The 14790-nt window shown below is 33.9% G+C and overlaps 1 protein-coding gene across 6 annotated transcripts in view; it reads right to left on the minus strand.

Annotated features, from left to right (window-relative positions):
- Gtdc1 (glycosyltransferase like domain containing 1) overlaps window positions 1-14790 on the minus strand; it is a 376640-nt gene that overhangs the window by 262518 nt on the left and 99332 nt on the right. For 3 of the 6 annotated variants that reach the window (XM_052726352.1, XM_052726353.1, XM_052726347.1), the window contains one exon: window positions 5838-5967. The exons of 2 other annotated variants lie outside the window; for them this stretch is intronic. In XM_052726352.1, the coding sequence (XP_052582312.1) occupies window positions 5838-5869 (32 nt within the window). In that variant the 5' untranslated portion in view covers window positions 5870-5967. Of the gene's footprint in view, window positions 1-5837; window positions 5968-11173; window positions 11193-14790 lie in introns of those variants that run through there. One more of the 6 variants, XM_052726351.1, reaches the window with a different exon arrangement.

Here is a 14790-nt window from a genome sequence, read left to right on the forward strand (position 1 = left end):
ACACTGGCACTATTCAGTCTCACTTTTAAGAATTCAGTCCATGCCGGGTGGTGGTGGTGCATGCCTTTAATCCCAGCACTCTGGAGGCAGAGCCAGGGGGATCTCTGTGAGTTCAAGGCCAGCCTGGTCTACAAAGCGAGATCTGGAACAGGCACCAAAACTACACAGAGAAACCCTGTCTTGAAAAGAAAACAAAAAGAATTCAATCCATATGAACAAAATAAAAAGCTGTTGAGAAGTTACTCTCTCCAGGTAGACAGTACACGCTACATTCTGTCAGTTCTGAAACAGATAGAGTAGTGTTACTCTAACACCAAAACATTCTCAACATTTTGTTTGATGTGCAGTATCCCGAGCAAACAGAGGCATCACTTGCTAGAGAAGTTGAAAAAAAAACATGGCATTAAGTCTGAAGTTCTGGACTTACTTCCAAGGAAAACATGAAGCAGAAACCATATTACAACTATCTAATTTATCCCAGAGGAAAAGCAAATTGACAAAAAAAAAAAGGGGGGGTGCAAAATTTTACCATCTCAGGAATCAAAGGCATATGGAAAAGGAGAAATTCTACAAAGGATTAATGAGCTAAAAATAGAAAAAAAAGATATACTTAAATGCATCATGGTTAAAAATCTTCTATGTTTTCAATATTCACTTTGCTTTAGTGAAAATCATTCTTCCAAAAAGATTAAGCTGCATAAGAAAGTATGAGGTGATGCTAGTATTTTTCTCTAAGATCTAAATTAATAAAACTGAGTTTTTAAAGTAGTAATACTTACTCTAATCCAAAATTTCATACAATATATAAACGTATATGTAGAAATGGTTAAAAGTACATTTTCTTCTCTTCACTACACCAGCATTTTTTTCTATCCATCATATTTTTAATAGTATTCTGACTTGTAAGTGGATTAGTACACCTGCTAAGAGATTAAGAAGCCAACATCATGGGCCAGTCATGGTGGACCACATCTATAATCCCAGCATTCTGGAAGCAGAGGCAGACAGAGCTCTGAGTTCAAGGCCAACCTGGTTTACAGAGTGAGATTCAGGACAGCCAGGGCTACATAGAAAAACCTTGTCTCGAAAAATTAAAAAAAAAAAGAAGAAGAAGAAGAAGGAGGAAGAAAAAGGGAGAAGGAGGAGGAGGACGAGGAAGTAGCAGCAGGCAACACCAACATCAGGAGAACAATATACCACCTAGAAGGTATCAATTCTAAATTAAAAATAAGTGTTTGTGAACACTTTGTAAGTGTAAAGCTTAAACACAGTTTAAGTTCTAGACCTGAGTAAATTTGTTATTAATTCATGTGGTAATGAAAGCTGAATCACTACTTTTAAATATCTCAAAAGGCATACTATTAGCTACTCACTACTATAAGAAAAAGAATCAATCTATTAATAACAGTCTAGAAAAATAAACTCAAGATAATTAAGATTAAAACTCTTACGTAAATAAAAGGCTATGCAAGTGGCTGTGTATAATTTCTAGAAAGTCTATTTTCTGTTTCTTCAGAGAAAGCACAAAAGACTTATAACCTGAAATTCATTTATACCAAACAAAAGGTAAGGAGTGATAACTCAAAGTTTCCTGAATGCAACAGCCATCATGGGACTGATCTACTCAGTAGCCCTTGTCTGTCAATACTATTTCTTCATCAACTGGTTTCTCAATGACATAGTCCCTTGACAAATATTTTGTTCAATAAAGTAGGAAAACTACAGCACACAATATTCTTTGCAAAAGTCATAGATTGGATCTTTATTCAAAATGAACTGTGGTGATTTGAATAGTGATGGCCCCCAAATACTCAGGTGCTTGAATTTCTGGTTATAGGGAGTGGCACAATTAGGAGGTGTGGCCTTGTTGTAGGAAGTGTATAACTGTGGAGGCAGGCTTTGAGATCTCCTTTGCTCAAGCTATGCCCAATGTCGCACACAATGGGTTCTGCAGCCTGCAGATCAAGATGTAGAACGCTCAGCTGTTTCTCCAGCACTATGTCTGCCTGTATGCCACCATGAAGATAATGGACTAAATCTCTGAAACTGTAAGCCAGCCCCAATTAAAAGATCTTTAAAAGATCTGCTGTGGTGATGGTGTCTCTTTACAACAATAGAAACCCTAAGACAGTAATTTTCCATTTTGTGAACTGTAGTTTCAAATGAGTAAGGTTATTAGGTGTCAGGTAATTGCAACCCCCATTTCTATCATATATTTGATATATATACACAGTCACATATAACCATATATAACCATGTAGAAAACTATACCTAAGACTATAAACCCCTATCGAAGTAAATTATATTCCCAGTCAACAAACCACCTAAATCATTTTAGAGAAACAGTAATTGAAACCCTAAAATGAATGGCATGCTATCCTGTATTTTCTATAATAGCTACTCTATTGAACATAGTAGACTCTTACCTTATTGTGATTCCCCTAGTTCAATGCTCTAATGCTCACTTCTCTTCATTATTTCTAGATTGTACTTCCAAGAAATGAATTTAAAATATAAGATAAATTCAACATGTTTTCACAATATATGCTTGCCAACATATATTACGTTACCTGTCCCAAGTCTTTCTACATCACAAACAAGCACAAGTGATGGAAAATTGTCAGTCATCTACAAAGTAAATGAAAATAATCTGTATTTTTAAATGTAGATTTAATGAATGATACTACCTAATCTATTGACATGCAAGATTAGCTTTGAAATATTGTAACCTGTTACCAGAAAAAAAAAAAAAACCCAACAATGAAAACTAATGCAAAGGATTATAACTTTTTATTTAGCAAGACCACTCCTGAAAAATAACCTACAAAGTTATGAAGTCTCTTTATTGTAAACTTCCTTTCCTGAACTAAAAACAATCAAGAGGTCTGAAGTGATTAAATCAGAGCTTAAGAGCTCTTACTGCACTTTTCAAAGGACCTGGGTTCTATTCCCAGCATCCACAAATGCCTGTAACCTGATTTTCATGGAATTCAATGCCCTCCAGCCTCCACCAACACTTGTACCCACACAGTACACAGAAAGTCAGGCAAGCACACAGACATACACATAAAAAATTTTTTTAAGAAAATAAGTCAAAAGGGCTGGAGAGAATGTCAAGTGATTAAGTGCACTAACTGTTCTTCCAGAGAACCTAGGTTCAATTCCCAACATCCACATGGTAGCTTATGACTGTCTATAGCTTCGGTTCTAGGGGACATCACACCCTGACACAGACACACATGCAGACAAAACACCAATGCACAAAAAATAAAAAAAAGAAGTCAAGATATTCAAGATTAAGGATTTCAAAATTAAATGATTATTGGGAGAAAATCATGTTGAGGTATACTAAGTGTAACTGAAAGCAAGCATTTGAAAAGTGTATTATGAAATGAGATATACCATCAAATCCAGAGTAAGAGTACACACACAGAGAGAAAGAGAAAAAAATAATCTGTTTATTATTTTACTAGGATTACAAGTCATTTTGCCTTTCTGTTTCATTTTATTTCTAAAGTTGAAGTTAAAAGAAACTATATTTTTTGTTAAGTTTAGGACAGAAAGCCAAGTTCTTTGAAATAACAAACTACTTCCCAATAACTGAAAGTTTGCTCCCCTCCAGGAGCTTACGAAGGGTTTCTGAAATTATTGTAACTATTATTATTATGAAGAAACATACTTCAAAACAATCAACAAGAGTTAAAACTAATGATGCTATCTATAGCATTCACAACACTGTAATTTGTGTTTGCAAATACTACTTGTCAGGTGCACGAACTACAAGCAACTCTTAGTGAATTTTAAAATGCACTTGAGTTATTAAATAACTATAAAGAGATGAAGATCGTTATATAACCAAAGATTAAATCTATACTTAGGCCAAGTATGTTAGGAAATAAAACTATTGTATTGATACTTGATAATTATCAGCAGGAAAACAAGGACTGTAACAGAGTATGGAGGTTTAGGTAAAATGTTGAAATTAATTTATGCTACAAATAACTAAGCATGGATCTTAAAAGATGAGAAAATATTTAATCAAGACGAAAAAAATTGAAAAGAAGTTCTAGTTTCATACTTAATTTCTAAAGTGTCTTGCATTGAGAAAGCAAAAACAATAAAAATGTTACTACATAATCATACACATATGTTACACATGGTAACAAATGAAAGGGATAAGGAGAATATTTAATAAAGAAAGCTTTACAATTTTAAGACTGCCCCTTCTCATAACCGCTCAGATTTTCCTGTTTCTGTGTGTACATAGAAACACTCTCAATAAAACATTACCTAGTATCAACTAAGACTTAGCAGACAAATATTTTAATGTAACCTGAAAATTCTGGTATATTTTACCATTTAAAAAGTGTTTCATTTTCTAATAAATAGAGAAATTTGTTCCTGGAAATGTTTTGCAATGCAACCATTTCATCACACTTTAAAACAAAACCTAAAATACAAAGAAAAAAAAAACAGAAACTATCACAAAACGTTTATGAATAATTAATTCTCCAGAGAACACAAAAATAACTAATAAAAATAACAAGTATGTTAATAATAAAACCAAAGACAAATCTATTTCATATATTCATAGGGGCATTAAAAATCTATCAATACATAACATTCTATACCACAAAGTAAGCATGAACTTAGTTGAAAAAAGAAAGTGTGATCTTTGAAAAGTGTTGTGTGCCATCTTTATCTTTATGACCAATGTGGTAACACTCTGTCCCTGAAAAGATCATCTCAAACATTAATACTCTGACCTCTAAGAAAACTAATATATAAAGTTTATAGTGAGAAAAAATATGTGTTTTTATGGGTTTCCAAAAGGGAATTCTTATGTCACTAAGAGCCATATAATAATATTGATTTTTTTTTTACTGCCAAATTACAGTCTTCAGAATTCTAGGAAAATAATCAAAGCAGATTTTCATCATTACTACGATGAAAAAAAAGACTTAACTGCATTACAAAAAAGCAAGGAATCTCTTTATAAATTTTTGAGCACAAAAATGAAATTATATTAAAATTCAGGCTACCTTTAAAGTATTCAGTATCCTAAAACTGACCTTGTAAACTGGGTCAGATTGACACTTGTTCTGATTATCTGTCAAACATGAATTCAGCAACAGCTTGCTTCTAAGACAGTGAATCACTTTTATGCTACTCTCTCATTTCTTTCCACACTAGACACAATGTTCAATGTATGGAAATATGACATTAATTCTTATAAAAGAATTTTGAAAATCAACTAGAATATTCAAAATATCCCATTGTTTCAAATGAAAATAGATTGCTTATTGAAGTGACAGTGTTTCATTTAAATTACCTTAAAAATTAAGCTTCTTTCTTAGTTAGGATTTCTATTGATCTGATGAAACACCACGACCAAAAAGCAAGTTGTGCAAGAAAGGGTTTATCTGCAAATGCCTAAGCATTCAATTTTAAAAAAATTAATCCATGATTAGATTTCACAGGAACAATATATAGAAAACAAAATTTACCTTTATGTTCTAAGAGCAGAAATGATATGAGAGCATAAAACTCATAACAATAACTCCATCACCTTTTAGATAAGCCTGCCAAGAAATACTTCCTGTCAATTTCAGCTGATCTTTACCCATCATCCCAATCAGTGAATACTTATTGTGCCTACAGTCTGGGCATCATTATTTCAGGTTTGGGAGATAAATTAGGTGACAGCACAAATAGTCTTCTTTTCAAAAACAACTTCAAATAAATATGCCAAATAGGAAAATAATACAGAATACTAGATGACAATGGTTAATAAAGGTTAAAATGAGGCAGATATCTTGTATAAGGCTGTCACAAACCTTTTACTGATGATGTGATGACCTCTAAACATAAACCAGAAGAGATGGAAGGAGATCTGTGGATAGGGATCTAAGTCCTCATCACCCTGAAACCAAATACACTCTTCAGAGAGCAGGAAGGTCTGTGTGACTGAAAAACATGAGCAAATTTATTCTATTTATCAAACATTTATTGATTAAGTTCTAAAAGTTATACTAAATGTTTTGTTATAAATAGATGATAGAAATATACTCACTGGCCGCAGATGTACATATGCTTACAATACAGAATGATAAATATCATAAGGCAATTGAGCTGGCTCTTAAAAAGAGACCAATAGTAAGTTCTTCCAAAAGAAATAAATCAAGAGCCCGGAAAATCAAAGGAAGATGCTATCTATGGAAATCAGTATAGCAGTTCCTCAGAAAGTTAGAAATAGATCTACCACATGACCTAACAACAGCACTTCTGGGCATATACCCAAGAAACTCAATTTCCTACTCCAGAGACAAATGCTCATCCATGTTCAGAGCTGTTCTGTCCATTATTAGAAGGGCATGGAAACTGCCTACATGTCCATCAATTGATGAATGGGTATCAAAAATGTGGTACCTATACACAATGAAATTTATTCAGTTGTAAGGAACATAAAGAAATTATGAAATTTTCAGGTAAACTGGTTATAGGCAAAAAACAACCAAACAGAATAAGGCTACTCAGGCCCAGAAAAACAAAAACAACATGTTCTCACTGATGTGTGGGTCTAGGTATAAAATATTTAGATTTGTGTGTTTAATTTGGAGGACCTACAGAATCCAGGAAGTTGGAAGGGGAACAGTAGAAAAGAAGAAGAAAAATTTTAAGGGATGAGAGGGACAGTAGAATGCAGGTATATGAAGGGGAAAGAAGGAATGATAAGAACAGAGGTTTAAGCTGGTAAGTTGGGAAAGGGATGGTTCCATAGGGTAGAAGATGTAAGGAGAGAGGTAACTAACTCTAATGATACATCCAAATGGTCATAGGTACATCTACTATTTTATAATCTTTGTGTGTGTCTGTGTGTGCACACGTGTGCATGCGAGCGTGTGATTAGAACTACCCTATACATAGGCTTATGCTCATCTCAGAAGCCATAGGTTGCCAAATGCAAAGTCCAGAGTCAAGTGGAGCAACGCCTCTAGATGGTTCCTAAAGACTCACAAAACAATAAAGGCTATTGTTATTGTTCTTCGTTTTCCATTAGAACCTAATGGTAAGAACTTACTGCGGAAGATACTACACACATTGGTCACAGGATATGGAGAAGGCAAGTTGGTACTGATGAAAAGCTTCCTCCCTGTTGACTAACTTTCAGAGTACTAGAAGGAGCTATTCAGGCTGCTAGGGAAAAACAGCTTCAAACGCTGTAAAATATAATAATGACTAGGGTAGCAAGATATACCCATGGGTGCAGTAATGCCATGAATATTAGTGGATAATTCACCACTTTCTGGTTGGCTTTAAGGCTCACTCTACAAGAAACATATGCCTGCACTGCAAATCTGGCCAAGAACACAAAGCTGGGGAGCTCACAGGCCCCAGGCATGAACCTAACTAGTATAATTTTACTTAATGAACATAGTGTCAAATTGCCCTCTAAATTTTAATCTCTCTACTCATTGATTAGTGCCACTTTCAGACCTCTTTGTGCAGCAGATGGGCAGTTAATGTAAAAACCTCACAACTGGGCAAAGTACAGAGGGTAAGTAACTGTGGAGTGCTCAGGCACAAATGGAACATCTATATCAACTTTCTCCCAGGCTCAGCAATTATCACAAAAGAGGAGACATAAAGAGTGTAAGAAACAGCAGTCCAGGAGGATGGGAGCAAAGAGTATCTTGGGACATGACAAGACTACTTCAAGCACCAACACACAGTGGCTATGGCTGCCTGCACAAGATCTGAAAAAGATCAAGCCAGTTAACACTCTAGCATGAATAAAGAAGAAGAAAGAAAAAACTGAAAAATTCCTAGAATTAAATAAAAGTAAAAATATAATACACCAAAATTTATGAGCTATGACAAAGACAGTCCTAGGAGCTCTATCAATCCAAGTCTAAGTGCCTCCATCAGAAAAATCAAAGGAAACTCAAGTAAACGATTTACTGATGTACCTAGGAACATTAGGTAAAAAGGACAAACAAAATCCAAAAACCATAAACAGGGAGAAATCATTAAGTCAGAAAAGACATTAATGAAACAGAAACAACAACAAACAATATAAAGACTCAATTAAATGAAGAGTTGGTTCTTTAAAGTGATGAACAAGATTGACAACCCTTTAGCCAAATTAACCAAGAGAAAGGATCCAAATTAATAAAATGAGAGAACAAGGAAACAGAGCAATAGACACTGATGAAATCCAGAGAGTCATTAGAATACACTTCAAGCACCTATATTTCACCATATTGGAAAATCCTGAAAGAAATCATCAATGCCTTAATCCATATGATTAAGTTGTTTGAATAAGAATGTCACCCACAGGCCCTAATATTTGAACACTTAGTTCACAGTTGATAACACTATCTGGGGAGACTGAGGAGGTACAGCCTTGCTGGAAGGACTACATTACTGGAAGCAGAAGTTAAGATTAAAAGCTGAATCAGATCTGAAAACTTCCTCTGTGCTGTCTAGGTTTCATAGTGCCAGACACGTTATACAAGCCAGTGACATTAAAAAGCATCAGTGGTATTATTTAGTAGCAAACCCGGCATGCTACAATACCAACCTCACAGACAAAATATGCCCACTACAGCAATAGCAGCATAAAAGTTATGGTGGTAAACCAATCATTTTTGGCCTAGATATGAGACCTGCTCAACAGGATGGAAATTCAGGCTTGGTCATAGCCCTAGGGAGGAATCATCTGCTATTGTCCTGCTGAATGGATATTCTGTCAAACTGCCTTCTTAATATTTGTTTAGACACATAGATTCATGTTGCTTTCAACCTTAGTCAGAGAAGCTTCTCTCTGCAATCATCAGCAGTTACTTCAGAGAATTAGAATTGGTCCATGCTGAGAACATGTGACTATTGATTACTGAGCCCTAAATGGAGTAACTATATCAGCCCTTAACTCAAGCTCAAAAACCAGGGCAGAAAGAATGTAAAAGCTAGAAGATTAAGATGCCTGAGATGCCATCTTCTGAACACAGCACTGCCATTTCATTCAGAAACTAACTCTAGCTATAGTTCTCTACACAAGAACTATACCAGATCACACCAACAAGATCAGCCAACATTGTACCATGCAGCACTGACTGGTTTCAATGGGTTACAAAAAAAGAGGAAAGAAAAGGAAAAAAGAAAGGACATCAAGAGGGAAGAGGGATGGGCTAAGGGTGCCTGAGGGAGGAGGAAGGAGAAGTTGAAAGAGAAGATGACTAAGATACAGTGTTTACATGTGTGAAATTTCCACTAATAAATTTTAAAGATTCTATTAAAAAATAATTAATTTAAGTTAATAATATTTTATTAAGTCACAGAACTTCACCAATTAAAGGTATTACTATATCCTTTAGATGTGTGAGTGACTAATAGCTATAATATTAAGCATTATATTTCTTACATATCCATTCAAACAGTTGTTAGAGTTCACACCAATTTACTCAGTTCTAGTTTTTCTCTTCAAACAGAGAACTATCACATTAAAACATAAACACTATGTATTCAAAAAGAAACCAATAGGAAGTGTCTACATAAACCAAGTACCCAGTGAGTTCAAAGATGCAAGCAACTAACTATACAAAGGACTGAGTAAGTACAATCGGATAACTTTAGCATAGCTTATTCAAATTCTCACTATGCCTGTGTTCCTCCAAAATAAAGTCTAGAAAACTAAAAAACTATTTTTGGCATTCTGAAGGTAGTTACATGACATGGCTTTGTGTCACGTATGCAAATCTCTATGAGTAAGCATGCCTTTCTAAAAGGAGTACACTCAAGCGAGAAGCTTTCTAGCATTCCCTTTGTTATTCTTTCTACTTGGAAAGTAACACAGGTTCAGTGGTGGAAGTCAACAGGAAAATAAAAGCAAAATTCACCACTAGAGCTCAAGGGAAAAAAAAGTGGTTACCTCAATTCCTGATTATGTCAGTTGCTTATGAACTTTTATAAAAGCCTTGGGGCTTCCTATGATATGAGACAAATAAAACCCTTACTCAAATATTTAAGTTGTTGTTAAGATTGTTTTTTTACTGGAGCCAGGGGGCTTTTACCATTCAAAATGCAATATAAGAAGTGAAATTGAAGCCCATGGAGGTGGCACATGCCTTTATTTCCAGCAAAGGCAGAGGCAGGTGGATCTCTGTGAGTTTGAGTCCACACTGGTCTACAGAGCTAGTTCTAGGAAAGCCAAGGCTACCAAAGAAACCATGTCTAAATAAAATAAAATAAAATAAAAATGATAACAAAAACAAACAAACAAAAAGGTAAAAATGAAGTTTGATTATCCAAAACTCTTTCTGACTTAGGAATGATCTAGTCCTTCCTTGGATATAAGAAATAAAAATATTTCTAAATTCATATTCATATACTTTTCAGTCACCTGGACTACTTTAATATATGTCAAATTCCTACATAGAGCCTGTATGTTCTATACTCTTTATAAGATATTTTCTTTCTTTTCTTAATAAGAGCCTTCAATTCCCAAAATTTTCAAAAGCATTTTAAAGTATGGAATATATCATTCATGTATGTAACACACACACACACATAATAGGTGACAATGAGGAAAAAGGGGAAAAGGAAGGAAAACGAAGAGAGAGAAAGGAGGAGGAAGCAAGTATTTTGAAGTATAAACTGGTTTTCAATTACTTGGACATGTTATAAAGAAGGTTCTGTATACTAATATATACAGTATAGTTTTAAAACTGAGAATATTCACTTATACACATATACCTTCGAAATCAGTAATTCAGCTGTTAGATTTTTCCAGCTTTAAAAATATCCCAACAAATATTTTGTATACTACTTCCCACCAGAGATATATTAATGTCATAGTTGATCTATGTCTTATCCTAGAAAGTGCTCTTAATAATCTCCTTATACAAATATTCTCTCTCACACACATACACATATTCTTCTTAAACAAATTTTAAGTACTTTTCTTGAAATATTTTTTATGGTAGAGTGCTTAAATGAAATGTTAATTTCAATTACCAATAACTCCATACATGATATTTACTTTTTCTACCTTTTTTTATTCAAATATATTTCACTGTGGCCATTCAAAGGAAAATTACACATTCAAAAAACATGTGAGTTCCTCTCAGTTACCCTTTCAGTGATTGAGGATAATAATAGAGTAAAAACTCACATTCTTCACAGCCTCTCTTTTCTTTTGACCCCATTTGGTAAAATTTCAACTTCAAATCTCCAGAGCCAAAAAGCAGTGGGTAATATCTAATGTTCTCTAACAGCGGCCTAGTTTTAGGGAGAGAAAGTGGAGTCAGGGCAATATGCTTACTCCAATTTACAAAGAATCAGCATATGGAACAAAGAGTATCTTACTGTATTTCCCTAAAGTAAAATTATAGAAACATAGTAAGTTAGAGAGATGGGAAGTAAAAAGAAAATGAAACGTTTTAACTATCCTGAAATATGGGAAAAGGCTAAAGGAGAAATTACTGGAAGTTATCTAGTCCTACATTCTCACTGAAGTAAGGTGGGGTATACACAAGCATAAACTACTTTATTCCTCAGCATTGTTTGTAAGGACCAGGCTTCCTCTGTGTGACAAACTAAAGCTCGAGCCTTCTCTTCCTGAGACCCCAAGAACAGAAAAAAAGATAATAATCACAGTAAGATAATCAAAGTTGTATTCTTTCAAAACAAGTATTCAAGGATAATCTACAAAGATACATAAAAATCTCAAAAGAATAACCAGAGAATATTCGCCTATGTTTGGAAGAGCTCCTCAACGTCAGTTTCATCTGCTATTTTCTCTTTTAAAACAATTCTAGACTCCTTGCATGATATTCAATCCCTCCTCTAAGGCCTACTTTTATTTGGTTATCTTTTTGGAGGTGTGCACTAAAGACAGAGTTTACAATTCATTGAACAGACAGCATACAAAAGGCTTTAGAACTATACCATATGGTCAGGGAAGAGGACAATCTGGACAATCCCCATTTCAATCTGCAAGCCTACTCACCTCTATAACACGGAAAAAAAAATAGTAGGATGGAAATGTAAAGGCAAAAATACTGAAACTTCATCATTATCATGCAAGTATGCTTTGGAAATTTTACTGATAAAATACAGTAAGCATCTGCTTTAATTTGTATTCTGAGATTTGGGATGCAACACCCATGCATATAATAAACCAAGGCCACTATTCAAAAGAAACAGTATTACAGCAGGGTACGTGTGGGTATTCAACTTATGCTTTGGAAATTTAGGGGGAAAAAAACCCACACTTTTACAGAGGCACACTGGCAGGAGCTGATGTATCAGATGACACATTCTTGGAAATCAAATAAAAGCAATAGGGAAATACCCATTGTTACATGGTGAAGGTCTAATCACATGAACACAGCTGGAACCAATGTAGATCATTCATTAATAAAATTGTATTGTAGTCACCACTTTTTGATGCATTTCAATTGCTGTTATAGCCAAATCCCAGAGTTTCTTTGTTTGGTTGTTGGTAAGATTGTTTTAATAGGAAATGTGAGAAGATTTAGAACAAGGATTTTTTTTTTAATGTTCTAATACTAAAACTGAGAGTTGCTCAAAAATCTAAATGTCATCTTACCTTGCATATATTAGCAGCAGTTTAAAATATGCAGTGTAAGCCTGAAAGGGGGAACTCATATGGTATTATAGACAAAAAAGTGAGCAGTGTGAGATGTCACAGAAAACACGAAATACTCGTGAAAGTATTTTATAACATCGGGTACAGGAGAAATTCAAAGGTATCAAAAATTAGATAAACAGGAATCTAAAAATATCCTCTTGTAAAATAGTCTCTACTGAAATTTGACAATGACCTACACACCCTGTGTGTGCCTAAAGAAAGAATATGCATGTGTTGGAACACATAATTTACAAATCATGATTTGGTATTTTAGTATAATACATTAAACCATCTACTAAAAAAGTTGTGTTTGAAGTTATACTGATTTTTCAAATGAAATAAATCACTAGTTATAATTGAAAATTTAGTACATGGCATAATAAGTTAAAAAGCAATCAATATTCATCTCATTGTGTGTTATCTAACAAATTTTCCATGTTTCCACAGATAGTAATTTACAGTATCATTTTTGAAAACCATATCATATCAAACTAAAATAGTTCTTAATACATATTCTGAATTAAACAAAATAATAGAGTTTACTGTCTACAATGAAAACTTCAGTAACACTGATCAAAAGTTGTTTACATTTTACAATTTATAATATATGGTATTTCTCCTATGTATCTATGTGTGTATTTCCTAAGTTAATAAAGTCTTACCACAGGAAAAACATGGAGCATTTAAATAAAATTATCTTTAAAGTAAGTAAATAATATTTACTTTATAGTAGTATCAAATATATCCAATTAGCCGGGCAGTGGTGGCGCACGCCTTTAATCCCAGCACTTGGGAGGCAGAGGCAGGCGGATCTTTGTGAGTTCGAGGCCAGCCTAGTCTAGAGAGCGAGATCCAGGAAAGGCTCAAAGCTGCACAGAGAAACCCTGTCTCGAAAAACCTAAAATATATATATTTATATATTTTTATATATATATAAAAAAAAATATATATATATATATCCAATTATACTATCATCAAACCTTGGCACTAGGAATTCAAGACAAAACTATCAAGAATTTAAACTAGACCAAAGTAATAAAGTTTTAGTTGTGTTCCTTCTGATACTGCCATAATCAGAAGGTTAAAATTAGCCTAAGTATTCAATCCATGAAAATTGGCAAGCAACTCAGTACTTTTTTGTACTTCCTAAAGAAAAAAAAAAGGGGGGGTAATCTTAAGAGAAAACACGGGGAGAGCAGTAATTGTAGTAAGCAGTACATAAGTACTGAACATAAAAAGCAATTTGAATATTGTTTGTTTTGCTAAAGTAATGAGGCAATGTGTTGCTGAACCTGTCTTGAATGAGGGAAAATAACAGGTGAGTTTATTTAATGCATAATTCTAATCTACCGTTTACTCAAACGCTTTCAATGATTTTTAAATACTTCATAAATGAAAAATACATCTTAGAAAAAAACTGTTAGATATCACAATCATCTTAATGAATGCATGTAGATACAGTTTTCTATACACACAGCACTTAAAAATGCTTATTTAATAACTCTAGCACAAATCACCATTTATTTTCTTTTTGATCACATATGTTATGCTGTTACAAGAATAGATTAGTTTTTCCTCACAAAGTAAATAATATTTTAAATAAAAATCAGTCAAAATAATACCAACCTCATCTTCAAAAACATTCTCTTTATACTTACATTGGTCACAAAACACTAATATTTAAAATACAATTTTAAAGCATACCATTTTATTACTATAAAAGAAAACAAATTCATACTTTGAGGAAATTCTTCAAACTTTCACAAAATTCTTACTCCCTGCTTGTAACAGCTCCTTTGAAAACTCCTGACGCCATAGTTTCACACTTCAAACAGTAAGTTACCAACTTCAATTTCACGAGAGCTGGGAAAAGTTTTAAAGTTCTGTTTTGCCTTGCATTTGATTTGAAAGGAATTAAATATACATCCTTTAATTTCATGAAAATTCATTTCTGTACCTATTAACTCATCAAACATTCTAAAAATAACAAATTTCAAGAAGATATGAACTGACCCTGAGTTTCAGATAAAAACAGGAAGCGGTTGCAGACTTCTGGTCTAAACGGGGCATATTATGGCCCACTCCATGAGATGGAACCCATGCCTGGCACTATTAAAAGGAACAAGAACCTGTGG

The sequence above is a fragment of the Peromyscus californicus genome, unplaced genomic scaffold (assembly GCF_007827085.1).
Source record: "Peromyscus californicus insignis strain IS unplaced genomic scaffold, ASM782708v3 Scaffold_7__1_contigs__length_154581171, whole genome shotgun sequence".
NCBI classification, from domain to species: Eukaryota; Metazoa; Chordata; class Mammalia; order Rodentia; family Cricetidae; genus Peromyscus; species Peromyscus californicus.